At 46.1% G+C, this 27610-nt stretch overlaps 1 protein-coding gene across 3 annotated transcripts in view; it reads left to right on the top strand.

The window, feature by feature from the left end:
• SEC14L5 (SEC14 like lipid binding 5) overlaps positions 1 to 27390 on the top strand; it is a 58349-nt gene extending 30959 nt beyond the window's left edge. For 2 of the 3 annotated variants that reach the window (XM_043523387.1, XM_037910204.2), the window contains exons 5-17: positions 347 to 475; positions 1460 to 1673; positions 4380 to 4492; positions 6767 to 6796; positions 11804 to 11993; positions 12740 to 12828; positions 14144 to 14214; positions 14969 to 15140; positions 15897 to 16031; positions 17369 to 17506; positions 19392 to 19637; positions 20983 to 21161; positions 22468 to 27390. In XM_043523387.1, the coding sequence (XP_043379322.1) occupies positions 347 to 475; positions 1460 to 1673; positions 4380 to 4492; positions 6767 to 6796; positions 11804 to 11993; positions 12740 to 12828; positions 14144 to 14214; positions 14969 to 15140; positions 15897 to 16031; positions 17369 to 17506; positions 19392 to 19637; positions 20983 to 21161; positions 22468 to 22573 (1812 nt within the window). In that variant the 3' untranslated portion in view covers positions 22574 to 27390. The remainder of the gene's footprint in view (positions 1 to 346; positions 476 to 1459; positions 1674 to 4379; positions 4493 to 6766; positions 6797 to 11803; positions 11994 to 12739; positions 12829 to 14143; positions 14215 to 14968; positions 15141 to 15896; positions 16032 to 17368; positions 17507 to 19391; positions 19638 to 20982; positions 21162 to 22467) is intronic. The other variant, XM_037910205.2, reaches the window with a different exon arrangement.
• The last annotated feature ends 220 nt before the right edge of the window (positions 27391 to 27610 follow it).

The raw sequence follows: 27610 nt of genomic DNA, 5'->3' as shown, positions 1-27610 counted from the left end.
TACTGCATCTAGCACCATGGCACTATTGTAATGCTCTTTCTACTCCTGCCATTACCATTTGGGGAGCCAAGCAGCAGAAGTGGGTTTAGTCTTGATTTCCTTGGGTGGGGAGAATCCCATCCTAACAGCGGTTGTGCTCCGGATGTGTCCTAACGCTTCTGTCAGACTGAGCATCGCAGTCCTGATTAATCAGATCACTAAGTGTTGACAGACCTACATCCTGTAGGAAGCCCCCTGGTCTGCCGCCTGGGAGAGTGAACAGCCTCGTTACTGCCTGGTGTGAAGCCTGGCAGCCTTGGTCTGCTCTGCGCTGTGTGACCCTGGGCCTGTCTCTGTCTGAGTTTAGGTTCACCCTGAGAATGAAGAGTGGACGTGCTTTGAACAGTCTGCATCTCTTGACATCAAGTCGTTCTTTGGCTTTGAAAGCACAGTGGAGAAAATTGCCATGAAGCAGTACACCTCCAACATCAAGCGGGTGAGAGCTGGCTTTCCCCTAGCTCCGAGAAGTGCAGCTCAGGTGTCCACAGCCCATTAGAAGTGGGGAAGTAAAATGGCTGCTCGGGTCCAAGGTTACCATGGCAGTGAGCGTGAAGGGTCATGAGATGCAATGTTCTCTAATGGGTAGATCAAGGGAGTGGGAATCGGCAGGAGACCTAGGTTCTGTGACCAACTCTCCCCCGTGCCGTTGCCATGAATAAGTCCCTTAGCCTCACTGTTGCCTGAGTTTCGTCCTCAGTAAAGAGAGAGAACGCAGCTCTAAGGAGCAGCTGGGCCCTGCCTTGGGTTTCAGTCTCTGTAGTAGAGAGCGGAGATTAAGCCACTATCCAACAAGCAAAACAACCTGTTTGTTTCGATATCTCCATGAGAGGTTGGACGGGAATTATTCTGGGTAAGAGCTGCATTCCCTGCGCAGTCCAGGCTCCCTGGAGTCACTCCCTGACCAGTGTACCACACAGGAAGCTCCTTCCTGAATATGCACACAGGAAGGACAAGCCCTGGGTGCCTGATAATTTCATGCCACTGAAGACTCCACTCTGATGGGATCTGGGCAGTGCAATGGTGTTAGTTTGATTTGACGGCCTTTTCCCTGGGTTTAGGGTCGCAGGGGAGCAGTGCAGCAAACAGGTGAGATGTGTAGGGCTGACTGACCCTGTTTTCTCCCCTCCCCTGAACCCAAACCTGTTCTTACCCCAGGCATTTTCCTGAGTAACAGCACGTTTTCTCTTCTCTAGAGAGAGCCTTTCACACTCCAAGTAAAATTCCCCACACGGGCCGTTCCGCTCCCTTCTGCCTTGCTCAAAAGCTGCTGCATGAGGACATTAAACACAGGAATGTGCTCCTTCTTCCCTGGGCTAGGGAAACTCCCCCTTCCTGCTTATGGCTGGGACGCTGATCTCTCGGAGTACTAGAAATCCTTTCACGTGGCATTGCTCTCTCTAATGCAAGCCTTCACTTCCAGGGCAAGGAGGTGATCGAGCATTACCTGAAGGAGCTGATCTCCCAGGGCATCACCTTCATCCCCCGATGGACGCCTCCACCAGTGAGCAGCCAGAAGGAAAAGAGGGCCCTGGCTGTGGGACACAAACCTGGTATTGTGCCAGCGGAGTCCTGCGTGCATGGAACTAGCAAAGAGCAGCCAGCCTGCCCTGCTGCAGAGACGGCTAGCCCTGACGGTATGCTATCCCCAGGCAGCGGTGGAGGTTGGCAGTGTAGACGTTCTGGTTCTCACATTGGGACGTTTCTGCCACTTAACTCTTGAAGCTCCTGCAGCCTGATGTAAGAAAAGGCTCCAGCCCAATGTGAAAGTGTCTGCCTGAGCAGAAGGAAGTGAGAGGTCATTGTATCATTGCAGTGATACCTGCAACATTGGGAGCTTTAACCCAAGATTCCTGGCCCTTGTGATTGGGGTATGTCTCTAGGAGCTTCGAGAACAGCTGCTAGAGCAAGAAACTGAGATCTGGGGCTCCTGGGTTCTGTTCCTGCCTGGCCTTGGTCATGTAGCTTCTCTATACCTTAGTTTACCAATCTGTAAAATGGTTTGAATACTTACCCACTGGCTAAGGAAGCTGCAAGGCACAATTAATATTGGTAAAGTGCCTTGAGATGAAAGGTGCTCTAGAAGTGGAGAACTCCACTTAGCAGCCAGATGAGGAGTGGGGGGGGGGGGGGGGATTATTGGCTTCCCTTTCTTCATGTATCTCTGCTCTTGAACTGCCAGCTCTGTACGACTCTCCCAGCTGCCCTCTTTCCATTCCGTTGTGGGTCTGCTGCCCAGCTTGGCTGGATCTGTGGCATAGGTGCTGACTTTTAGTTTTCTCCGGGGGTGCTCAACACTCACTCTGCCCCTTCCCCGAGCCCCCGATCAGCTGTTTGGCAGGGGCGCCCCCGATCAGCTGTAGCTGGTGGTGCTGAGCACCCACTATTTTTTTTCCATGGGTGCTCCAGCCTATGATCTGCGGTGAGGGTGAACTTAGGGAGGCTAATTTCTCCGGTGGGACTGAGGGGCAGCAGCGTGTTCTCTAGGCACACGATCCCCGTTGTGTGATACTGTAGTCCATTGTATCCAGGGTCAGAAATATTCTGCCTGATGTGGAGCTGGCCCCGAAGGGTCCCCTCTGCTCTCCTGTCCCTTCTGTCTCCACATGCTTCCAGCACAGCTGCTGGCCTGTGCCACGACTCTTTTGGTACCACGTTCCCTGTACACACGCGCCTCCAGCTGCACATCTGCCTGGAACTCCACACGCTGGCAGATGTGATCCCCTTGTCCTTTGTCTCGATGCCCTGGAGGGACCCTGCGCTGCACTAGCCACACAGGACAATCCTGATGGCGAAGAGGAGCTACTAAAGTTATTCAGGTTTCAGAGTAGCAGCCGTGTTAGTCTGTATTCGCAAAAAGAAAAGGAGTACTTGTGGCACCTTAGAGACTAACCAATTTATTTGAGCATAAGCTTTCGTGAGTGAGCTGTAAAAAAAAAAAAACAAACAAACAAACAAAAATGAATACTCACCAGCAACCACGTACCACACAACAGAACCACTAACCCAGGAACCTATCCTTGCAACAAAGCCCGTTGCCAACTGTGCCCACATATCTATTCAGGGGACACCATCACAGGGCCTAATAACATCAGCCACACTATCAGAGGCTCGTTCACCTGCACATCTACCAATGTGATATATGCCATCATGTGCCAGCAATGCCCCTCTGCCATGTACATTGGTCAAACTGGACAGTCTCTACGTAAAAGAATAAATGGACACAAATCAGATGTCAAGAATTATAACGTTCATAAACCAGTCGGAGAACACTTCAATCTCTCTGGTCACTCGATTACAGACCTAAAAGTTGCAATTCTTCAACAAAAAAAACTTCAAAAACAGACTCCAACGAGAGACTGCTGAATTGGAATTAATTTGCAAACTGGATACAATTAACTTAGGCTTGAATAGAGACTGGGAGTGGCTAAGTCATTATGCAAGGTAACCTATTTCCCCTTGTTTTCCTAACTCCCCCCCCCCGAGTTCTTGTTAAACCCTGGATTTGTGCTGGAAATGGCCCACCTTGTAAGGAGAATGATCACTTTACATAAGCTATTACCAGCAGGAGAGTGGGGGGGGGGGGAGAGAAAACCTTTTGTAGTGATAAACACCCATTTTTTTCATGATTTGTGTGTATAAAAACAAACATCTTCTGTATTTTCCACTGTATGCATCTGATGAAGTGAGCTGTAGCTCACGAAAGCTTATGCTCAAATAAACTGGTTAGTCTCTAAGGTGCCACAAGTCCTTCTTTTCTTTTTGCGAATACAGACTAACACGGCTGCTACTCTGAAACCTTTTTTTAAAGTTATTCACTCTTTCCCCCTGGTGGCTGTCCGTGGAATAGCATTTCAGCAGCTTCCAGACTGGCCGCCATCCCCTCTTGCTGTAGGAATATAGTGGAGTGGGATTTTCCAAAGAGCCCAAGTCAGGTAGGTGTCCAGAAACCACTGAAATCCAAGGAGGTGGGTGCCTAACTCCCTGAATTTCCTTTGAAAACCCAAGTCAGAGTCCAGGGCAGCTTTGGGATGGAGGCGGGAATTAGAGGGCATATTGGCACCATTGAGTGGCTGACCCTGCTGTGATGTCGTACACATCCAGAATTACTGACTCAATCCCCACGCCCTAATTGTAATCAACATGTCTCCCGTGGACCCCTTGGGATGCTTTCCAGCCCTTCCCAGACAAAAGCCAGGCAGACTGTTGATGAAGGAGACTAAGAGTGTTTGACAATTCCCAGTGGAAATTGTGTGTGTGTGTGGAAATAACTGTACAATTCCCCAGATCCTCCACTCCTACCAGGACTTCTCCCCTGAGCTGCTGTTTTCTTCCCTCTCCAGCTGACAAACTGGACGCTGATTACATTGAGCGGTACCTGGGGCAGCTGACTCCAATGCAGGAAAGCTGCCTGATCCGACTCCGTCAGTGGCTGCAGGAAATGCACAAAGGCAAGGTAGGCAGCTAGAGGCAGAACTCCCTGCCTGGAGACAAGAGGGGAGCTCTCCAAAGAACTGATGGCCTCTCGGAGGCAGCTTTGCTTAGCAGCTTGATCATGTAACTGGGATCCAGGAATCTCCGGGTTCTAACCCCAGCTCTGCTGCTGATTGGCAGTGTGGTCTAAGGCAAATGACTGCTCTGTGCCTCGGTTTCCCCATATAAAAATGGGATTGTGAATAACTCACATGTGCTGAGGCTTGCTTGATAGTGGAGTGCTATGTTAAGACAGCTGTTTCCTGATCAGTTTTAGGTGAGCCATATCGCTGCTGCCAAGGCAGTACAGAACACCATGCCGTCCTTTCTTCTCCGCTGCTGCTGCTGCTGGCACTGCCTTCAGAGCTGGGGGCCCGGGCAGCAGCTGCTGCTCTCCCACCTCCCAGCTGCAGGCAGTGCCGCCACCAGCAGCAGTGGAGAAGTAAGAGTGAGAATACTGTGACCTCCTAATAGGCTTGTGACCCTCTTAAGAACACAAGAACCGCCATACTGGGTCAGTATGTAGCTATGTTACACATCCACGAAATTTGCTATTTAACATAGCTACGAAATTTGCTATTTATGCCGTGACCAACCCATGAAAAATGTGTGATTTCTCTGCAGTTTAAGTCAACCCCTTGTAGTGGTTATCAAGTGGTCTTGCTTCCCTTCAGAGTCTAGCTTGCTGCATGTGTGGGGCAGGGTGAGAGAACCTGCTAGTCATGCTGTGTAGATCAGTTGAAAACCTACACACATCCCAAGGCTTTTGGCAGACGTTGCTCACTAGAGTGGTGGGTGATAATGCCTAGCTTTTATCTAGTCCTTTTCCAGGTGGGCTTCATAAGCTAACTTGCCTAGGGGCTGCCTAATTTTGGGAAGAATTTTGTTTAAATCTATTTTTTATGAAAATTCTGTATTTCAAACTTGATGCAGAAACTTCCATATTGAGGAGCAGGGTGTGTCTGTCTGAACTCATGCGAATAGATGGCACTCGAACCAAAGTGTAACTACCTGAACTGTCCAGAGACTCCATATGTGGGGATCAGAGTAGAGTGATTTGCAAGTGCAGCCAGAGTTGATCACAGCAGTTGGGTGCTGATCCCAGGTTGCGTTTGGCTCCCACAGGCCATACTGGAGATTGTGAGACAAACGTGTCCCTGCCACTCCTCCATTGATTAGAGCACTGTTACACTGGGGAAGAATTCAGCCTCGTGTTTAGTGGGATGCTACCGATGGTTGTGAGCTGCAAGGCTGGGGAGGGTGCACGGTTTGTTTTCTCCCTTTCCAGACATGCCCTGATGAGCGAAGCCTGCTGGCTTGTCTGGATGGAGATGCCCAGCCAGGGCTGTGCTGTGCAGTGTCAAACGCTTGTGTGGAGGAATTGTGCCTGACTGCTTGACGTTAGCAGTGCTAAGTCCCTGGTCGGGTCTAACGCACAAACCCAAAACACCTTGTGCCAGCAGAACCAATGTCCAGGCTCAGCACTGTGAAATGCAAGCATGGGAGGGACATGTTCAAATCTTATTACTCCGGTTCTGGGTCCCTCCCCTCCATCCTTACTGGGCATTTAGGGGAAAACAGTGTGCTGTGTTCCTGGGGAGCAGGGAGGCAGGGGAGCTTCGTTACTAATTGCAGCCCTTGATCTGGCTCCTTAGGAGTAGGACTGCGCTGTGAACAGAGCTGCCTGTTCTGTCCCACCTCGCCCACAGCCAATAGTCCCATCAGGCCTACAGGATAGGTTATGAGAGTGGGTGGGGATAGGCTCCAACCCGCTCTCCCTCTCATTCTCTTACCCTGATTAACTAACACTCTCAGTTCATGACCAGAGCAGGGGAGAGGGGGAGCGTGCAGTAGTAAGAAGAGCTGTGGTAGTTAGGTGGGACTGAATGAGGCATCTGAGACAATGACTTCCCACTCCATCCTTCTGAGAGGCAGGGAGACTTGGCAAAGAGATTTCTCCTGACCTTCCAAAAGAAAACGGAGTTCACGTGCAGTGCTACAGCTGGCTTCTGCGCATGCTGCTTTACAGCTGGGAGCGGGGCTGGGACAACTGCTTTGGCTTGACAAGCCTTCTGCAGTCCATCCAGCAAAACCACATGGACTCCTGTATCTTATGTGCCAGCTGTCAGGCATCCTGCCCGAGCCACCCTTAGCTGAGAGTGTGATGGGGAGCCACATGTGTGATGGGTCAGGACCCAGGTTTTGAGCTGGAAAGCACAGTGTAAATGCCTGTTTGTTTGTTTTTTTTTTCTTGTAGTCAGAGGCTGGGGAATGGAAGCCGGAAAAGGTAAAATCTGGAGCACGTGAGCAATGTGAAAGAGTTGCCCCTAGGGATGTGTGTGGGTGTTTGTGTGCGCGCGCACGTGTGCTCTTCTTGGCAGCTGTTTTGTTGTGCTGGATCCACTAATAGGGTGAAATTGACTCTGCCTTAGTGACAGCTGTAGGTAGCCTTATGCACTTCTGGTAGGTTTTGTGTATTCCCCATGCCCTTTGTAAGCAGAGTGGATGGTACTGGCAATTCAGACCTCATCCCAAACCCCATTTATTCCTTCCTTGTCTGCTTTGTAGAAGCATAAAGAGCTTATCAGGCGGGTACTGAGTCAGACACTTGTCTCAGACCATTTGAACTCGCTTCGAGGAGGCTGATCTCCTACTGTGACTTTTTTTATTTTTTTTAGTTCCAGGGTAAATGTCCCTGTCACCTCTCCAGAGGCTCATTGCAGATCTCCGTTCCTGGGAGCTTGCCCCGTTGGATGTTTGTTTTTAAATGAAACACTCCCATTGTCCCGTTGCAGTGTCCATTCTCTGCTCCTTCCACAGCAGTAGTCGAGTGCTTTGCTGAATAAAGTCTTCCATAGCTGGAAGGCCAGCCAGAGAGAACTGGAGACTGTAAATGATGCAAAAACTGCAGATTCCTACACAGAGCTGTAAGCAATGGTCTGTGTGTTGCTGTTAAAGCAGCAGGTATTGGTACACCAATAATGAGAACTACAGGAGCATCTTCATTTTCCTGCCTATGGAAATTACTGTCTCTGGAATTGTCTCAGCCATCTAGCCAAATGCTGTCCCTCGTGTCAGAAATCCATTCTGCTAACTTAGCCTTTGAACTTGATTCTCTGTATAACAATACCACCTCATCCTCTCAAAGCTCTGCCTCTGACCCGAATGTAAGTGCACACTCGTCCCTGTGCATTGCTGTATTCAGAACTGTACCGCTGCCCATACGTAGGCTTTCTGGTTATTGCTATGACAGACTTTCCTCTGGCGTAGTAAGTAAGCTCTTGCTTTATCTATGTAGTAAGTAGGCACTTGATTTATCTATGTAATCAGCCATGAAGAGTTCGTTGTAACCTGGGGCCAACATGACACTTGAAAATGGCAAAACTTTATGTAATAACCACAATGTTGGATTCTCTTAACAGGGACTCAGCGGGCTCTCCTGGATGTTATGTTTGATTATTTCTGTAAGGGTTTGAACTAGCGTTGTCAATTAATCACAGTTAACTCACATGATTGATTAAAAACAGTAATCATGATTAATCACAGTTTTAATCACACTGCTAAGCAATAGAGTACCAATTGAAATTTATTAAATATTTTTGGATGTTTTTCTATATTTTCAAATACATTGATTTCAATTACAACGCAGTATACAAAGTGTACAGTGCTCACATTATATTATTTTTATTACAAATATTTGCACTGTAAAAATGATAAATAAAAGAAATAGTATTTTTCAATTCACCTCATACAAGTACTGTAATGCAATCTCCTTATCCTGAAAGTGAAACTTACAAATGTAGATTTTTTTTCTTACATAACTGCACTCAAAACCAAAACAATCTAAAACTTTAGAGCCTACAAGTCCACTCAGTCCTACTTCTTTTCCAGCCAATCGTTCAGACAAACAAGTTTGTTTACATTTATGGGAGATAATGTTGCCTGCTGCTTATTTACAATGTCACCATAAAGCGAGAACAGGCGTTCGCATGAAACTTTTGTAACTGGCATTGCAAGGTATTTATGTGCCAGATATGCTAAACATTCATACGTCCCTTCATGCTTCGGCCACCATTCCAGAGGACATGCTTCCATGCTAATGATGCTTATTTCAAAAAATGAGTTATTTAAATTTGTGACTGAACTCCTTGGGGGAGAATTGTATGTCTCCGGCTCTGTTTTACTCATAGTCTGCCATATATTTCATATTATAGTAGTCTCGGCTGATGACTCAGCCGATATAGTTCATTTTAAGAACACTTTTGCTGTAGATTTGACAAAACGCAAAGAAGGTACCAATGTGAGATTTCTACAGATAGCTACAGCACTCTACCCAAGGTTATAGACTCTGAAGTACCTTTCAAAATCTGACAGGGACAAGGTGTGCAGCATGCTTTCAGAAGTCTTAAAAGAGCAACACTCTGATGCAGAAACTACACAACCCGAACCACCAAAAAACAAAATCAGCCTTCTGCTGGTGGCATCCAACTCAAATGATGAAAACGAACGTGCGTCGGTCCGCACTGCTTTGGATCATTATCGAGCAGAACCCATCATCAGCATGGATGCATGTCCTCTGGAATGGTGGTTGAAACATGAAGGGACATGAATCTTTAGTGCATCTGGCATGTAAATACCTTGCAACGCCGACTACAACAGTGCCATGCGAGCTCCTGTTCTCACTTTCAGGTGACATTGTAAACAAGAAGTGGGCAGCATTATTGCCTACAAAAGTAAGCAAACTTGTTTGTCTGAGTGATTGGCTGAACAAGAAATAGGACTGAGTGGACTTGTAGGCGCTAAAGTTTAACATTTTTATTTTTGAATGCGGGTATTTTTTGTACATAATTATACATTTCACGATCAAGAGATTGCACTACAGTACTTGTATTAGGTGAATTGAAAAATACTATTTTGTTTTTTACAGTGCAAATATTTGTAATAAAAATATAAAGTGAGCACTGTACACTTTGTATTCTGTGTTGTAATTAAAATAAATATATTTGGAAATGTAGAAAACATCCAAAATATTTAAATAAATGGTATTCTATTATTGTTTAATGGTGCCATTAATAGTGATTAACTTTTTAAAATCACTTGACAGCCCTAGTTTGAACCAACCTAAGTAGCCCTTTGGATAGCGTCTTCCTCTCAGCACTGAAGATGTGTGTTCAAACCCTGCTATAAAAAAATCAGCTGTTTCTATCTGAGTGTGATGCAGACAAGTTATTGCAAGAGTTTATTAAATACATTTTGAGCTCTGACATGGAAACATGTCCATCCCCCCCAAACCCCCCCTAGCCAACATGTACAAATGCGATGTTCACAAAGGGTTGGTTAGAAACAATTTACCGCAGGTGTGCATCTAAGCTATCTCTGAACTTATCTGCTCTCAACCCCTTTCTCTCCACTGAATCCGTTCTTAGGGCTCGTCTACATGGTGCAGTAGTCCACAGTAGAGGGGTATAAATTCTAATTTGCACCAGCGTGTTGCACACTAACTGGCCCACATGGACTCTGTTAAAAGTTCCCTAGTGCGCGTTGTGTAGGACTGTTTGAAACGGGACTGCACTCGGGAACTTTTAGAGCAGGGGTTCTCAAACTGGGGGTCAGGAGGTTATTACGTGGGGGGGATCGCGAGCTGTCAACCTCCATCCCAACCCTGCTTTGCCTTCACATTTATAATGGTGTTAAATATGTAAAAAAGTGTTTTTAATTTATAAGGGGGGGGTCGCACTCAAAGCTTGCTATGTGAAAGGGGTCACCAGTAAAAAAAGTTTGAGAACCACTGTTTTAGAGCATGCCAGCAGGGTCCACACAGGCCAGCTAGTGCACAGTTTATGAGTGCATGTTAGAATTGACACCTTTTGTAGTGCAGACTAATGCACTATGTAGACAAGCCCTAAGTGTGTCTGTTGCAGCTTCATATCAGTACGTGTAACTGAGATTGCTTCAGGCCTGAAATTCCTGGCTGCTTTGCTTCCAGCCCTTCTTTCTATTTTCATCCACATGTCAGTAAGCTGATAAAGGAGCTTTTCGCCCTGAATACACGTATTATTTGTGTTACAGCCATGTGCAGGTGGCCCAGCTGGGATCATGGCCTTATTTCGTTAAACCCCGTAGCAATGCATAGGAAGAGACTGTCCCCGCTTTGAAGAGTTTGCAGTCTGAATTAAGATGAGATGCAACACACAAGCTTAACCTGAGGCAATGGGGCGCAGAGGAGACTGGAAGATGTAGTGGCAGATTAGCTGTATGCGCAACTTGCAATTTCAAGTCAAATTTAGCTTTGTTTGGGATTTATTAATGATGATTTCTGTGGGCCAACTGCCTACCCGTGAGTAGCTGGCAATTTTATCTTGGGCTTCAAGGTAGAAGTGGATCTCCAGGGTTTCAAGGAAGTCAGAAAGTACTCACTATCCTGGAGTATGCCCCAGGCAGAAGGGGCAGCGAGAGCCAAAGCACAGAAGTGTTGGTGGGAGAAGTGGACGAACATTTGAGGCCAGTGTGATTAGCTGAAAGCTTGTGGGGGGCCATGAGATCAGATTCGAGAGGAGATAATTGGGGGGGGGGGGCTACATTGTAATGTCATGAAGGGTAGCTGTCATGGAGAAAGGAGAGGGACTGACATACTTGAACAAGGCCCGTGTGGAGGTTCAGCAGACAGGCCGGATGATAAGAGCCCGCACAAGAGTGTGAGTTGTAGTGTTGCAGCTGAAGGGAGCCTTTGGAGGGTGTCTGGTCTATTTACAGAGAGCCCAGCTGTGACCAGTCTCCACAGGGCTAGCACAGGAGCCTTCCTGTAGGCTAGTGTGTTGAACAAAGATGCTTTTCACCCTTTGCATGGTGCTGTGTGGCTTTCCTGTCTCTCTGGAGAAGGAACATTGCAGCTTTGTTACTTTCAGGCAGGATTTGTGGGTGGTTTGTCTCGGCTGGTGGGGGAATGTTTTGGGAGACTCTGGCTAGCAGAGTTCACTGCAATTCCCAGCTGTCTATTCCATGCACTGGCTGGCAGTGTTTCTAGACTGAATATGCATGGCATATATAGGCCCAGGTAGGTGGGAGGGCCCTATCTCTGGAGGGAGGCTGGGTTTGTCATTTCCCTACAGTCCTGGATTAGTTGGAGCAGACCAAATGGACATAGCAGGAGGAAAGAAAATTAAACTTCAATCCTTCTCCATGTCTGTGAGGAGCTAGAAGCTTCTTTGCATCTTGTTGGTGTTTGTGGGAGGGGAGGGCTGGCAGCAGTGCAGTCCAAGCTCTTTGGAATGAGTGCGTCTCCTCTGTCTCTCAGATCCCCAAAGATGAGCACATCCTTCGATTCCTGAGGGCTCGTGACTTCAACATCGACAAGGCTCGCGAGATGCTCTGCCAGTCGCTGACCTGGCGCAAGCAGTACCAGGTGGATTACATCCTGCAGACCTGGAGACCCCCATCCCTGCTGGAGGAGTACTACACCGGAGGGTGGCATTATCAGGATAAAGGTAGGACGGTGTGTCTGCACCACCAGTGCAGTGACCTGTGGCTCTGTGGAGCCAGCTGGGCTGGCAGGTTACACCATAGCATGGTGAAGAATCCTAGCATGGGTACATTTCCTAATACATATGAACGTCCCGATTGTGTCAAAGCAATCTCTTTGTTTTTGTATGTGCAGATGAGGCTGAATCTGGCTGGCCTAAAGCTCCCCTTGATAGGAATATGCTTTGGGCACCATTTTTTTTTCTTTGAATTTTTAAGAAAATGTCCTGCTTATAGGTAAGCAACTCTGTTTACAGTGGAAGCTTCTCCTACCCAAGTGCCCCATCCCTTCCCGGAAGGGTCTGCCCCCTAAGGAGATGAGTAGGTCAGACTCCAATCGATTCAACTGACAGCCTCTCTGAGCTGCTGGCAAGGCTGTTGTGATATCATCACCTTCCCACCGAAGACAGGAATAAGACCACAATGCTTTTCACACAGCCCACTAGACAGCTAACCATCTTAGGCCAATGCTGACCTGTGGCATGGATAAGAGAGAGTCTATAGCTCACACCCCCCAACACCCCCTCTCTGGGCTATTCCATCTCCCAGGCACCTGGCCTATTTATCACTGACAGGAAGCTGAGGTTAGATTGGCCATCTGAATGCTACTTTTTCTTCAGCAGAGTTTCCAGGTTCTTTACAGGATCTCCCGTTTGGGGGCTTAGAACCAGTGTTTTCCCTGTAACGTCTTTGTTTGTTCTTTGCTTTGAAGATGGCCGCCCCCTCTACATCCTTCGCCTCGGTCAGATGGACACAAAAGGTTTGGTGAAGGCCCTGGGAGAAGAGTCGCTCCTGCGACACGTAAGGGATGCTTTTATTACCTATATAACTTCAGCTGCTACAATTTCTCTGAGAGGTGTAGATGAAGTGCAGATCACAGCAGCAGGCCCGTGTGGGAAGAAGGGATCCACTTGACTAGCAGATGAAGGAATTGGTTCTAATACCACATATCAGTTGGCCTTGTGTATCTCTCTCCCATCAACTGTTGATGGCGATAGGGTTCAGCATGCAGCATATGGGCACTATATGGCCTGCTGATTGGCTGCATCTCACCAGATACAAATTTGGAGGCAAATTCTTCATTGTCTTCAACAGTTAGGCCATCACAGAACATGGTTGATACAGTGGCTATTAGGGATTATCTAAATGAGCACTAAGGTGCATCTGCAATGGATTCCCAGCTGATGTAGATGTATCTATCCAGCTCCGCTGAAGCCAGCTTGCCAGAAATAGCAATGTAGCCAGGATAGCAAGGGCCATGGCTTGGATTAGCTGCTTTAATACATACCGGGGGTCCAGGCAGGTACAGACTTGGGTAGCTAGCTTGAGCCACTGCCCATGCTATCTTGGCTACACTGCTGTTTTTAGCACGCTAGCTCAAGCACAGAGCCCAACCTTGATGCCTATTGGCATGGTTCCTACCACAGCACTTGCTTACTTTGCCATCACCTTGAACAAAACTTAGAGCAGCAGCTAGTCTCCTCTCCAGCATCCGAGCTCCTCTCAGTTCAGGAAAGAGAGGGGAGCATGGGAGGGGAATCAGTTCTGACTCCCTGTTTTGGAACGCCTCCTCAGCCCCCATGCTACCGGGCAGCTCTATACTACTCCTCTTGTGTAGAGTCCTTAGTGGCACGCATAGCAGTGTAGCTCCTCCCAACCCCCAACATACTCGCCAGCCCAGAGTAAGGCAAGACCCAGCTGTGGTGCAAATGCACGAGGAGGAAGTTCTCTGATGCCAGGGCAATTCTCTGCTGGTGATTTGCGGCTGGATTGTGGTCCTTACATCACCCAAATGATGCAAAGGGCCCATAGCTGGGCTTGAGAATCTGGTCCACAGGGTCTTGGGGCCTTCAACACACAGGCCTTGTAAACTCAGTAGAACTGATTTTTCGGCAGAGAGAACTTTTCCAGAAATCTCGTTTCTTGTTCCGTATACATGTAACATGGCTGGTTTGTCCCTTTTATCATAATAGGCTGCTCTGGCTACAGCTCCCTGTTCATGTGATTTCCTCAGTGTTCCCCCAGGGTGGAGTAGGCGATGTGGGCTCTTCTTTGGGTGTGTTGCCAAAGTAACCTCCAGTCTGTGTGCGCTCGCTCGCTCTCTCTCTCATTTCAGGTTTTGTCAGTTAACGAGGAGGGACAAAAGAGGTGTGAGGAAAACACCAACCTGTTTGGCCGTCCCATCACGTTAGTATGCGTTTAACTGTCTTAGGGCCCTGGCATGGTGGAAGTAACATTTCAGTGAAAGTTTGTAAGATATCATGGATTTTACTGAAATAAGTAACTGGAATTCTTAGGCCCAAGCCACAGACAGGAGTATTGTGTTTGTATCGATCCCTACTCCAGCCAAGGCAGGGGTGTCTGTGGTACCTTATGTATTGGGCATAGCCTAGATGAACTGTACAACTTGATACGAAGGAAAACAAGGCTATTTGTCCCCAATCACATTGTCCAGCTTTTCTGCCACATTCCAGGTGGATCTTCTACCTGATGCCTTGGTGATCCCAATCCAGCTGCTTGAAGCCTGTAGTTCTGGCTCCGTTTGCACAGCATCAAGTTTTTAACTAATGCAAAATAACTCTTTAGTGCCATGACAGTAGTGCCCAGATTGTGTCTTGGTGGATTCAAAAGGGCCTAAGCACCCTTAACCACCTTGAAATGGACAACCTGTGTCGTCCTCCCCGGGAGGAGGAATCCATTCCGGGCCTATAGAGCCAGTGCACTGAAAATACTTTTGGACTCTGGCCACCTGCTGCTTGTATGGTGGGGGGTAGTTGTTGCTCACTGGTACTGCCAGTCACCGCCTGGGTTTAATAGAAAGTGTACGATGATAAAGTTTTGTGCAACTCTTATTTGTGCTGGCTGGGCAGGTGCTGTGTTGGTGAGAAATGGGGATATTGCAGGGCAGTGGTGACTTCTCCAGTTCTTCTGTGCATTTCAGATCCTGGACATGTCTGGTGGATTTGGAAGGGTTGAACATGCGTCACCTGTGGCGGCCTGGAGTTAAGGCTCTCCTTCGGATAATTGAGGTTGTAGAGGACAATTACCCTGAGACACTAGGGAGGTTACTGATCGTGCGAGCACCACGGGTTTTCCCTGTGCTGTGGACTCTGGTAAGTGAAATCCTTACTGTACAGACAGTGAGAACTGGGCCAGTGCCACAAGTGGCTAAAACCTCCAGTGCTGTAGATGTTGGAGGGTTATGGAGGAAAAAGCTCTCGGGCAACCTGTCGTTGGACTGAGGAGAGCTAGACACTGCTCATTGGCAGAGCTCTGGAATTAGCCATAGTGCTGCCACGGAGCAATCTATGTCGTCTTCACATCACTTTTAGCTTCTGTCATCCTGCCAGCGTTGACCAGAGTTTGGGATCTACACTCTGAGCTCTCATATGACGCTGTGCTGCATTACCACCGACCGACAGCCTAGCTCTTGGGACTCTCTCTCATACCGATGTGCAAGAGTCATGCCAATAAAAAAGCTCCAGTTGGCACAGGTTTGAGTGGCAAAGATAAACTGCTTTTAAATCCCACTTGAAAGAGCACTGGAGAATAAAGTAATGAATGTGACCCTGGCTAGGGCCTGCTGGATGTATAGGCCACAGAACAGAACTGACAAAGCCCAGTGCAGTTCTGGAATAGTGTTGAGGATGGGGAGGTGACTTCTAGTTTTATCTAATGTGAGGGATGGCGGGGGGAACCCTGTGAGAGAATGGAAATATTTCTATGTATAACCTATTCTGGTTCAGGGCCATCAACTTCCCTGTGGACTCCAGTCCACGGTGCTAGGAGTGTTTCTGGAATGTGGTGCAACATTCTCTTCAAATTACTGTCCATGCCATAAGAACATCTTCTGTCCACCTGTATTTCAGGTTAGTCCTTTCATCAATGAAAACACCAGGCAGAAGTTCCTCATCTACAGCGGCAATAACTACCAGGGTCCTGGAGGGCTTGTAGACTATCTGGACAAAGACGTGATTCCAGATTTCCTTGGAGGAGAATGTGTGGTGAGTATGCTGTAAGGTGAATCTGAGATATGCTGTCTTCCTGGGGGCCTTGTCCTTCCACTCCTTCCCTTGGAATAGTTACCTTTCTAGACTGGTAGTGCCCAAAGGCCCACACTGGACTGGGGACCCATCGTGCTGGGTGCTGAGATCATCCTTCCCTCAGAGCTCACCTTCGGAGAGGTGGCGTTTTGCTGAGGAAGCCTTTATGAGGGAGATGCGTTTAGATGTTCTTACCCTTCTGCTCTTATGACTGCCTTGACCTTGAATGTTATGGAAAAACGGAACTTGGTCCTTGGACTTTGAGAGTTCTTCCTCGAGTCAGTGTGGTTTTCCTTGGGTTATTCATGTCTGTCTTCATCTTGCTTAAAAATACCCGAAATGATGGGTTGAGCCACAAGCTAGAGATTGGTGATCATGTCCCAGTCCCATGACATAGCATCAAAAATATGACTCCACTGCTTCAGTGGTCAAATGGCATCCAGATTAGCACAGGTCTAAAAATATCTGGTCTGGCTCCTTTAGTGCCTATTGGATTAGGGAGATTATTAAAGGGACACAACCAGACTGAAAAAAATAAACGAACACATCGTGCATATAAGGCTCTTGATTTGATTTTTTGGGGGGTTTATGCATAAATCACGCAATATAGGTAATGTGCCTTTAGTCTGAGCTTTAAAAAATTAGAACTGTTTTCATATTTTTGATATCTGCCATTGCAGCCACTTTCTTTGAATCTTGTTAACTTCATGTAATATTGTGGAGGCACTTGTGTTCTTATTGTATGTAGGTTGCCCAGAAACTTCTCAATAAATTATATTAAATTGAAAGAATGAAAAAGACCTTAAATTTACTTTTTCATCATTTATGCTGCTCACCATGTCACACCCCATTCAGACAGTGAAAACACAATGATGAGTTTCACTTATTTCTCATCAATTTTGCTTTCAGGCTGTGTGGTGCTAGCACCATGGTGCAATGGTTGGATTCCAGATTCTGTCTGGAGCATTTAAAATTAAGCCAGGGCTTTTCACTGACACATCACGGTAAAATTTCAAATAATATTACATGTTGTAAAACTGTCTTTTAAAGAAAAGAACACTCTAAATTGGGGTCCCAACCTAACTGATGGGAAGCGTCCCTCACAAAGAGCAGGGGCCAGATCCTACTTGTGTAAAGCCAATGGAGCTATGACATTTTACCCCAGCTGAGGAGCTGATGTTTCATAATAGGTAACTGGGTATACTGGGGGTGTCTAGATATTACCATAAATGTTAGTTTAGAAGTCCCAGTACAGATGTCTCTCTCTCTCTCTCTCTCTCTCTCTCTGATTCTTGCAGTGCAATGTCCCTGAGGGTGGACTCGTCCCCAAGTCACTTTATCAAACAGATGAAGAACCGGAGAACTCTGATCACATCCGACTATGGACAGAAACCATCTACCACTCTGCAAATGTTCTTAAAGGGGCTCCTCACGAGGTACAGACCAACCATGTGCTGTTCTGGGGAAGGCAGGGAGGTCATTCCAAGGGGCTGTGCTGTAGATTTGTTCTTGTGAAGGCTAGGATAGCGCTGTGAAGGGATTCCAGCATGTTAAGTGCTGGAGGTGTTCCAGCAGCACAGTGCTCTGCAGGGGATGGCTGAGATAAAACTGCCAGCATTTCAGAGGGGTGTGGAAGTTAAGAACAGTAATTTGGGGGTCAGGAAGCAGTTTCTCTAGTCTCTGGTGTAACTTGTCCCTGTACACACACTGTAGCACCTTCCTCCTTTTTCTGGAGAAATAAAGACTCCATCGGCTTCCCCCCAATATCCTTGTGTCCATTATTTATCATGCCTCTGATCTTGTGAGAGAAGAGTACATGAGCTGGGAATATTCAAGTGTAATCAAAAAGGACAAAGTTCGGGAGAGAAATCCTTTGATCTGAGAGTGATGCACCCATTTCTAACCATGGATGATAACTCGTTCTGACTCAGCCTGTTCGATTTCCCCGTGCAACAGCCAGTTGGAACCTCACAATTAGCCGTTCTAAAGCAGTCCACAGCTGAGCCCCAGAAACCTTTGCTTTGGTGCCAGTTGTGCTCAATGGGGGTACCATGGGAACGGGCACGAAACAGGAACTCCTCACCTAACTTTGTAGTTATGTTCCTGAAAAATGTGACTTTAAGCGAAACGATGTGAAGCGAATCCAGTTTCCCCATAAGAATTAATGTAAATGTGGGGGTAGGTTCCAGGGAATTTTTTTTCACCAGACAAATATACTGTGTGTATGTGTGTGTGTGTGTGTGTGTGTGTGTATGTATATATATATATATATATATATATAAAGTTTTAAACAATTTAATACTGTACATAGCAATGATGATTGTGAAGCTTGGTTGAGGTGGTCAAGTCAGAGGGTGGGATATTTCCCAGGGAATGCCTTACTGCTAAATGATGAACTAGCACTCGGCTGTGCCCTCAAGGGTTAACACATCTGTTGTTAATGTAGCCTCCCACTGTACAAGGCAGCACAAATGGAGAGAGGGGAGACAGCATAGCAGACGGAGATACACACCCTGTGTGTGGGAGAGAGAGGTGCATTGTCCCTTTAAGTACACTGACACCACACTCTAAGTACATTGCCTTTAAAAGGATCAGGAAGTTGAGACAGCAGCTGCGGCCAGCTCTCCCCCCAGCTCTCTCCATCCTGAGCCCTGTTGTGTCTCCCCTCTGCTCTATATGGAGAAGGGGTAAGCGAGGGACAGGAGTAGAGGGGACCTTGACATTAGTCCCCCTCTACCCCCTTCCCCTGCACAGCAAGCTGGAGACTTCCAGGAGCAGCTCCAAGGCAGAGGGGAGGAGCAGCACATAGCAGTGGGGGGAGGGACAGCTGAACTGCTGGCAATTGGTAGCCTGCTGGGCAGCTGCTGCACAGGGAACTTAGGGGAGCGGGGAGCTTCCGGGGCGAGGGCTGCCGGTCCACCCTGGTTCCAAGCCCCCACCAGCTAGCTCCAACAGACTGCTCTTCCTGCAAGCAGTGGACAGAGCATTGCGCAACTTTAAATGAGCACGTTCCCTAATTGATCTGCAACAAAACATCGTTAACCGGGATGACTTTAAGTGAGGAGTTACTGTACTTTGTAAGGCACTGCCGATGCAGGAGAAGGTTGTGGTGAAAGTGGCCAAGCAGATCCATGGCAGTGAAATCTGCAGGCAGGAACTGGGATCAGCTCATGAGCCCCTGGGAAGCTGAGAACTGCAGCAGTAATGGATCCCAAGACTGCAGGAGCTGGGCAGATTTGTGTGTGAGGGGAAGTTGGGAGGATGTTGGCTCTCACCTGAAGACCAAGCCCATAAAACCTGCTTGTGTTGCTGCTTGTTTAGATTGTTGTGGAAATCCTGGAGGGTGAGTCTGTGATCACGTGGGACTTTGACATCCTGAAGGGAGACGTGGTGTTCTGCCTCTTTCACTCCAAGCGAGCGCCCGAGACCAGTCGCAAAGAGGCCACTTCATCAAGTGCTTCGACTGCTGGGGACAACATGCAGCTAATCGATAAGAGCTGGGTTCTGGGGGTGGATTACAGCCGCATGGAGTCTCCGCTGGTGTGCCGGGAAGGAGAGAGCATTCAGGTTGGACATCCTGCCGCCTCTTGACCTCTAAACGGCCATGGTGAACCAGTAATGTTCAGAACCTGGTAGTGGAGGGTAGATGTGACTGTTGAGCAGGTTGCATTGATGTTTTTCGGCGAAACTTAAACAAATTCCAGAATCCCATGGTTAAAAATACCCCGAACAATGGGGACTGGAAATCCTCCACTGCAAGGGAATAGAGGCTCTTTTCATAGCTCTCTGCATAAGAACTAGACTCCCAGTCCCCCTGAGGAAGTGCATAGCATGGCAGTACCTGAGTTACACTTGTTTCCTTCAGCGCATTCTGAAATGCTCTATGCTGTGTGTCACACTATCTGGAGTGGCTCAGGACCGGGAGTGCCAACCTCAGGGCAGACTGTCAAGGAGCAGGGCAAAAACCCCAAACTGGTTGTATGCTCTATAATTAGATTTCACCAACAAGTGTGAATGCCTAAATCACTATACCAATCTTACCATAGAGTCACAGACAGTCTCCTTGGGTACTCCTGTCTATCTTGTGATAGATCTATATTCGGGTTACTCCCAGTCCCAAAGGACCACTCACTTACCTCAGGTCAACTGTTCTTCAGATCTCACACCAAAGACAACTCTTGTAGCCAATCCTGTAATAAACTAACTAAAAGCTTATTAACTAGGAAAAATAAATGAGTTATTTACAAGGGTAAAACAGGTAAAGATACGCACACAAATGAGGTACAGTCTTAGGTTCCAAAAAATGATAGTCGCTATTATATGCGTGCTTTATAAGTCCCTTCCTGCTAACCGAAGCTCAACAGCTGGGGACTCCTTGCGTGAGTTCAAGCAGCATAGGAATAACAATTTCTCTTTAACTGGCATTTTTATTCCCTTCCCCCAGTGTGATGGAATAGGGCTTGAGCAGGAACCCTCTTCAGGGGTGTGGGGGAAGCAATCAATGAAGTCTTTTGTCCACAGTGGCTTGTTCGATGTCTAGACTTTCTTTTGTTAGGGAGAAGATAACCCCTCTTGTGGTGAACTGATATTTCACACTTGGTAATGCTTCTCCCCTGACTGTGGGGGATTTACTGTTTTAGCAAACACTTTTATAGTTCTAGAGTTAACTTTTAAATATTACCATATAACATGGGACGCAGTTGTTATAAGTAGGATTAATACATGCACACGGGGAAGCCAGACTGGTTTCCAGCTATGCATTTGTCAGTGTTTAGTGAGGCCTGGGGACTTAGCATGAGCTTGCATTTGGAAATACAAACACTTTTTTTTTTTTTTTTAAAAAGGGGGTGATTATTTTTTTTCAAACACTTGGCAGTCGCTTGATGGTGCTCTTTTTGTCCATCTCTTACAGGGATCTCATGTGACTCGTTGGCCTGGCTTTTATGTTCTGCAGTGGAAAATGCACAGCTCTTTGCCCTGCTCTGGCACCAGCCTCCCTCGAGTAGATGATGTCCTGGCCTCTTTGCAAGTTTCTAGTCACAAGTGTAAACTCATGTACTACTTTGAGGTGCTTGCATCCAAGGATTTCAGGTAGGAGCCACGCTAGGAGCTAGGCTAATGTGTGACTTGCAGTAGAGGAGCAGTCTAGCAAAGCAGGCTGTGACTCTGGAATTCCAGTCATATCTAACCTTTAAAACGTCTGTGGCACACGACATGGAAAATGGATACGAGTAGATTGGTCTTCTTCCTTAGAGAGACTTCCGTTTGTTAGCACCAGATGGAGCCCTGACACATCCTTGGTCTTGGCGGGAAGTGAAGTTCTCCCGCTATGACACGACTATACATCCTCTGGAGGAGTTACTCATTGAATGTGTTGCCTTACCCCAAACGTCTTTAATAGTTGCTATAGCTTCTTGAATGGGCGTGGAGCACCGTTACTTGGGAGACCAGTGTTTAGGAGTAACTTCGTAGCATGTGCTTTCCAGACCATTGGGCAAAGTAACCAAGTGATATGTCAGGGGTTCGAAGGAGGATATTGGTCACATGACAACAGACTTGTCTGCTGAATAAGTCTGACATAGAGGAAACCTGCAGAGTATCTGTACACCCTGATGTGTTATTTTTTTCCCATTAAACCATTTCTATGGTGCCTCCCAGCAGAGAAGCTCTCAATGCTTTACAGACAACTAACCCTCAGAGCAGGATACTGGAAGAAAAAGTGTGTGCGCGGGGGTGGGGAAGAAAAGTGTGGTTGTTTTTTTTAAGTTGAAGGCACCAATAGGACACAACTTGCTGAGTCAGTGGGAGAGAATAGCAAAAACCCAGAATTCCTAACTTCAACCATTCAGACTTCCTTCCCAGTGCTGTGGTTGTGGGGAGAAACGCACAAGTGGCTACAACAGTAATAAATAGAACCTCAGACTGCCACAGTGTCAGGAAATCTGGGTACCGCTGCCAGACGTGTTCAGTGAGGGAGAAACTATGATCTGATGCTGGCAGCCCACGGCAAACAGACCCGTCTCAATTCAGCTTTTTTGATAGCTCTTTTGATAGCATCCAGTGTGCCATTAACTGCTCGCTTAACTGTTTCTCTGCCCACACACTGTATATAGAGCCCCAGAGAGCTTACTATGTCCTACCCCCATGGTAACTATTATAAATGAGTCATCACCTTTGTAGAAGGGTGCTAGTATCCCTGGCTGTGACAATTTAATTCCTCTTTGTGGTCTCGCCAGATGTAAAGACATTCAAGGTACCTGGGTGCCACAGTGAGGATAGAGTGAAAAATCCCACTTTGCACGTCACTCTGGAAATAAACTAATGGAATCTCAGACGAACTTGAGTACCAATAAGAAGCTGTATGTGTAACAAGCGTATCCATTTTCTTTTGTCCCAGGGGGTCCATGTCAAGCCTGGAATCCTGCAATAGTGGCTTTTCCCAGCTCAGTGCAGCCACGACATCTTCCAACCAATCCCAGAGCAGCTCCCTCATTTCTAGATAGTGTGGTGTAGGCCTCTACTGACCTCTGAAATGTTACATCCGCGCTCTGAGGCCTCCTTCCAGGGCAGCTCTGTGGACCAACCCAAAGAGGCTGCAGTGTGGCTCAGCATCAAGGCTTTGGGGGCAGTCATTCACAAGACCACGAATAGCAGCAGTCTGGGGAACTCTTTGAAATCTATTTTCAGTAAGAGATGTGTGACTCTTCAATCTGCAAACTGGATTCCGTTGAGAGGCCTACTTACCAGTTGTGTTTTAACAGACCTGTGTTTTAGGGTGAATATCACTTTGCATGACTCTGTGTATTACTAAGGTTAAAGGGCTCTTTCCAATCAGTCCTATTTCTACATACGATAGAGGAGACGGATGTGGCCTTATCTGTAATGACCCGTAGAACTAGATTTATTCACATGTAGCAAAATTAGTCTAGTTTTTCTGGGCACCTGCAATACCAATGACACTCAAGGTACAGTGGGTGTTTCAGCAGCAGGGACTTGAAGCAAATTGTAAATAAATACCTTAATACAGGTCAGTATGTTTTGAGGGGGGCGGAGGGGAAAGGGGAGAAACTTCCAAGGTAACCCAAACCTGAAACCTCTCCCAATCCGATTGGATGTTGCTTGGAAATACTTTCAGTTTTTTTAGTTAAAAAACAAAAACAAAAAAAGACAGTATTTCATACAGTGCGTAGGCAGAAAGCCTATCTCCAGCAAGCAAGTCCTTTCTTAAAGACACCCACTTGTCTTTATTTCCTCCTCAGGTTTATGAGCAATAAATGAGTGTCTCTCTGACCCACCCCATCAGACTGGGTGGGAATCGAATCACATTATAAAGGGCTAAGAAAAGCAATATGTTCTTTCCTTAAAGGCACAAGGTTTTATGGCAGCATTATAGGAGCTGCTCCTTTAAAAACGGGCTAACATGGAGAGGAGAGAACTCTCTCTCTCTCTCTCTCTCTTTTTTCTAAAGTACGTGTGAATGAGTATTTAAACTCTTAATGAAACATATTTATTCAAATTGTATCATAGCTTATTTTAAATTATTGTTTAATGTATTGATCATTTCAATGATAACTATTTATTTATTGAACCATATCATCTTTTTTTAACCAACTGAACTGTTTTGTTTTAAAAGGGAACGCCGGATCATCTTGAATCCCACAGACCTTTAGATTTCATTTCTAGTCTCTGTGGCAGCTGGGCATCTTAGCGTTCAGGGCTGTAGCACTCAGGGCAGTGTGTCATCTCTTCTCCCAAAGCTCATGGGAGTGGTCCCACTGACTTCAATGTTACTCGCGTGAGTAAGGGTTTGCAAGAGCAGGGACCGAGCTTGTGGATGTTATTGGCGGGGAGGGAGAGGCGATGCATTAAGAGCTGTTGGAGATATGTTCATGTACAATCTCTGCTGATTACGTCAGTGATGGACATATTGCAAAAGGAGTAAGAACCCATTTAAAAGAGTTTACATGGCAGAAAAGAGGTAGCCGGTATTCTTTCCTCAAGTACTAGGAAGTTAAAAAACAGGTGGTCAATACTGAGCTGCTTCTCGGCAGTATTTATAACTAACAGACACCCAAGAGGTATTCCTCAATAAGGAGTCTATTTTCTCTGCCCCACCCATCCTTAACCGTTCTCACTACCTTCATTTGCTTGTTTCTAAGCACAGGGCATTGCCAGAACGGGGGGGAACTAATCGATAACTGGCGCAATGTACATAAGGAAAATAGTGTATAAATACGTAGGCTGGATTTTCAAAGGGAGTTAGGCATCTAGCTCACATTGACTTTTAGTGGCAGTTTCGGAAGACAACAAATTGAGGCCCCTTTGAAAATCGCAGCTATCACTCGTAGCATGGAAAAGGAAAGCTCCAGTGATCAGTGCGAACACCTATGTAGTAAAATCCTTACTAAACAAACATCAGGGACTCTTCCAGGCATTTGTTAGTGCTTCGTTATCTCCATCAAGTGAACGAGGCTTTTGCCTTTCTCAGGTAGGGGCTCCCATTTTAATGATACCTCTCAACCAAACCTTTGCAATCCCAGTTTAATACAAAGAGGGAGTGGAAAATAGGCTTCACCATGAGAGAGCCCTGGAAATCAAAGTGGGTGAGAACGAGTGTATTTGTACCCACACACACAAAGTTGCTTTAACCACAACTGACTCGTTTTCTAAAAACAATCTCAATTTACTGTAAACTTTTAAACTGTTTTGATTTCCAGCACTTTCCAACAGCAAAGCCCAAGTCCTATTCTGTGTCGTATTTCAAGATGGCTGCTTGTTTCTTAGTTTGACAGTTATGTTTTTTCATATTTACTCTGTCCCTGTGAGAATAGTTCTCCTTCACCCAGTAAAAAGGACTGAAGGTGGAATTCTCAGCTTAAAATTTGTTACGCGCGTGCACATTCTGAACTGAGATGGGGAACAAGAGCCTTAAGTGGAAGGGGTATGGGCCACGGGGAGGGCTCACTCCTGCTCTCTTTCTAGGACTTCTTACAATGGCCAGTGTTCTTTCCCAAACATCAGTCTCCCATGCACTGAGTACCATGTGTGAGGCTGCACTGTAATTCCAGATGTGGGACAAAGTAAAACTCCTCTGAAATTTGACTTTTTTTCTAAGCTACACTAGCTCATATCGGAAAATTAGGCATAATGCTCATTTCTTCAGAGCATGCGCTAGTGACTGGAGCACAAGGTGACTGGTGTCCTGGGTTCTATTCACAGCTCCTTGTGATGCAGAGCAAATTCTTTAGGGTAGAAAAGACTGAGCTCCTGAGCGGCAAGTGGCTCTTTAACATGGCTCCTGTGGCTCTTTGCAGCACAGATACTAAAATACCATGTGATTTAATTGTGAACCAGTCAGGAGGCTTTTACTATGTTAACCAATTACAGTAGATAAAATAATAATACTTGGGTCAGTCATTTGGGGGGGTTATAAATACATACACTAAAATTTCCCCTGCCATACTGTTTAAAGATGAATATATATCACTCTAGTAAATGAAACAATGAATTCACACTCTGGTGGCTCTCTTGGGTAATGTGGATCATTAATTTGGCTCCTGAACCACTGAGGTCCGAGGATCACTGGGCGAGGACTTTCCAAAGTCCCATGATAGACCCACGTAATTGTTAGAAGTGCTGAGCACCTGTCACTCCAGTTGAAGTCAATGGAGCTCTGGCTGTGCCAAACCTCTGGAAAATCTGGCCCAGCTGTCTAAGTGGGCACCCAGAATTAAATCACTTCTGTAAATTTGGGCTTTAATCTTTGTTTGTTACTCCATCTGTAAAATGCACAGGCTCATTGCAAGGTTGACATCTGTAAAGGATTCTGAGAGGAAAGACAAAGTGTTACGTGACCATCTATATAGTTTAAAAATCACATGGCCCTATTTACACCTTGACTTGTGTGTGTGTCTGCAAATATACCCCAACTTGCTGTGTACCAGATTGCGTATATGGGGGCAAAACAACAGATGTAGAAAATGTGATTTCTATTGAACTCTGGATGCCAGACTAGATTTCTATTGTCATGCAGGGCAAAAGCCAGAATGTTCCAGCTGAGTTCAGGGCTTGTGGTTAAATATTTAAATTGTGTTTATTTTAAAAGGGCTTTTTTTTTAAATTGTCCTGCATGGACCACAACCTTAGCTTTACAGAAGCGCTGAGAGGGAGTCCAAGTGGCCTTGACCTGACTGAAGCGGCAAGGCTAGATTTCTTCCCAGCAGCTCCTGTACTAGGAGAACCAAAATGAGTTTTCTAGAGCACAAAAATCATACTAATAAAGCACTGTTATATTTTTTCTCTGTTAGGGATAGCCCATAAATTCCCTTTGATAGGGATCCCTTTCTCTATATTGTTTTCCTATTGTGGAAAGCATGTGGAAACAATCTTCTATGGGATGATTTAGCTAGTGAAATTCTGATTCAGTGTCAGAGGATTAGGATACTATTTCATACACAGTTTCAATAGTCTGTTTTGCATTTACAATCCCAGAGCCCAGGGTTGGACTTCAGTGGCACGTTGCTTCTTAAAAGGTGGCAGTTGTGCTCCCCTTGCCTACAGCCTTGCAAACAAGTAAGACTGATGCCCTACTCCAAAGGTCATTTTAATTGGTCAATTTTAAAAACTCGTGGGTGGGAAATGGGTCAGAATTTGCAGATTCTACCTACTGAACTTGGGTGCTAAGCTGTCATGTGTTTAACATATCTTGTAAGGCCAGTTGCATCAGCAAAGCCAGTAACCTTCTTTTGAAATGCATTTCACTTCCTCACCCTCCTCCACAATTGTACTATGAGCTATTAAATGCAAAAAAAGATGAGACCCTTCTTTCCAGGTTAAGGCTGAAAGACTAGTTGAAGGACATTTGTCAGAGCCTCCTGCCTGGTGTTGGTTTCCTATTCTCCCAGCACAGACTTGAGAAAATTCTTCTAACAATCCATAAAGGATGTGCATTGTCAGCATTGACCATGAATCAGTTTTAATGGCACTGTAACACTTCCACGCTATCTGTATATAAAGACGAAATGGGCATTATTTTTTTAGGTAAATATACTATTTTCCCCACTCAAACTGCTCCTGTCTTAACTTTTTTACAAGGGTCTTGTCAGCAAAAAAACCCAACTTGTTCTGAGAATTCAGAGCATGCTACCGGACTACACAGGGTGCTTTGTGACATGTTACTGAGCAACAAATGTGAAGCTAAAGATGCAGTTACTTATGGCAAATGGAAGTTGAAGTTACCAGCTGTAATTTTCTGCTCTCCATATTTCTGTAACTTAAGACTAAAATGAATGAACCAATAAATGTTTTTTTTGAGATGACTGACTAAATATTGCAGTTGTGGTATCTGTCAAGTAATCTAAGGTATTTATAGTGTATCTATTGCTCCAATTATCTAAATGTGCCAAGGAGTAAAGATGAATCTTACCTTATTTCACAAACCTGTCTCATCTGCTGTGTTAGCAGTTCAGTTAAAATGATTTTTTTTCTGTAGTGCCAGAGGATGATACAAGATCCCACAGCAGCACTTCCTATTTTATCCC

This window comes from Chelonia mydas, chromosome 10 (genome assembly GCF_015237465.2).
Source record: "Chelonia mydas isolate rCheMyd1 chromosome 10, rCheMyd1.pri.v2, whole genome shotgun sequence".
In the NCBI taxonomy this organism is placed as follows: domain Eukaryota; kingdom Metazoa; phylum Chordata; order Testudines; family Cheloniidae; genus Chelonia; species Chelonia mydas.
This window is presented reverse-complemented; position numbering and strand designations above follow the sequence as displayed.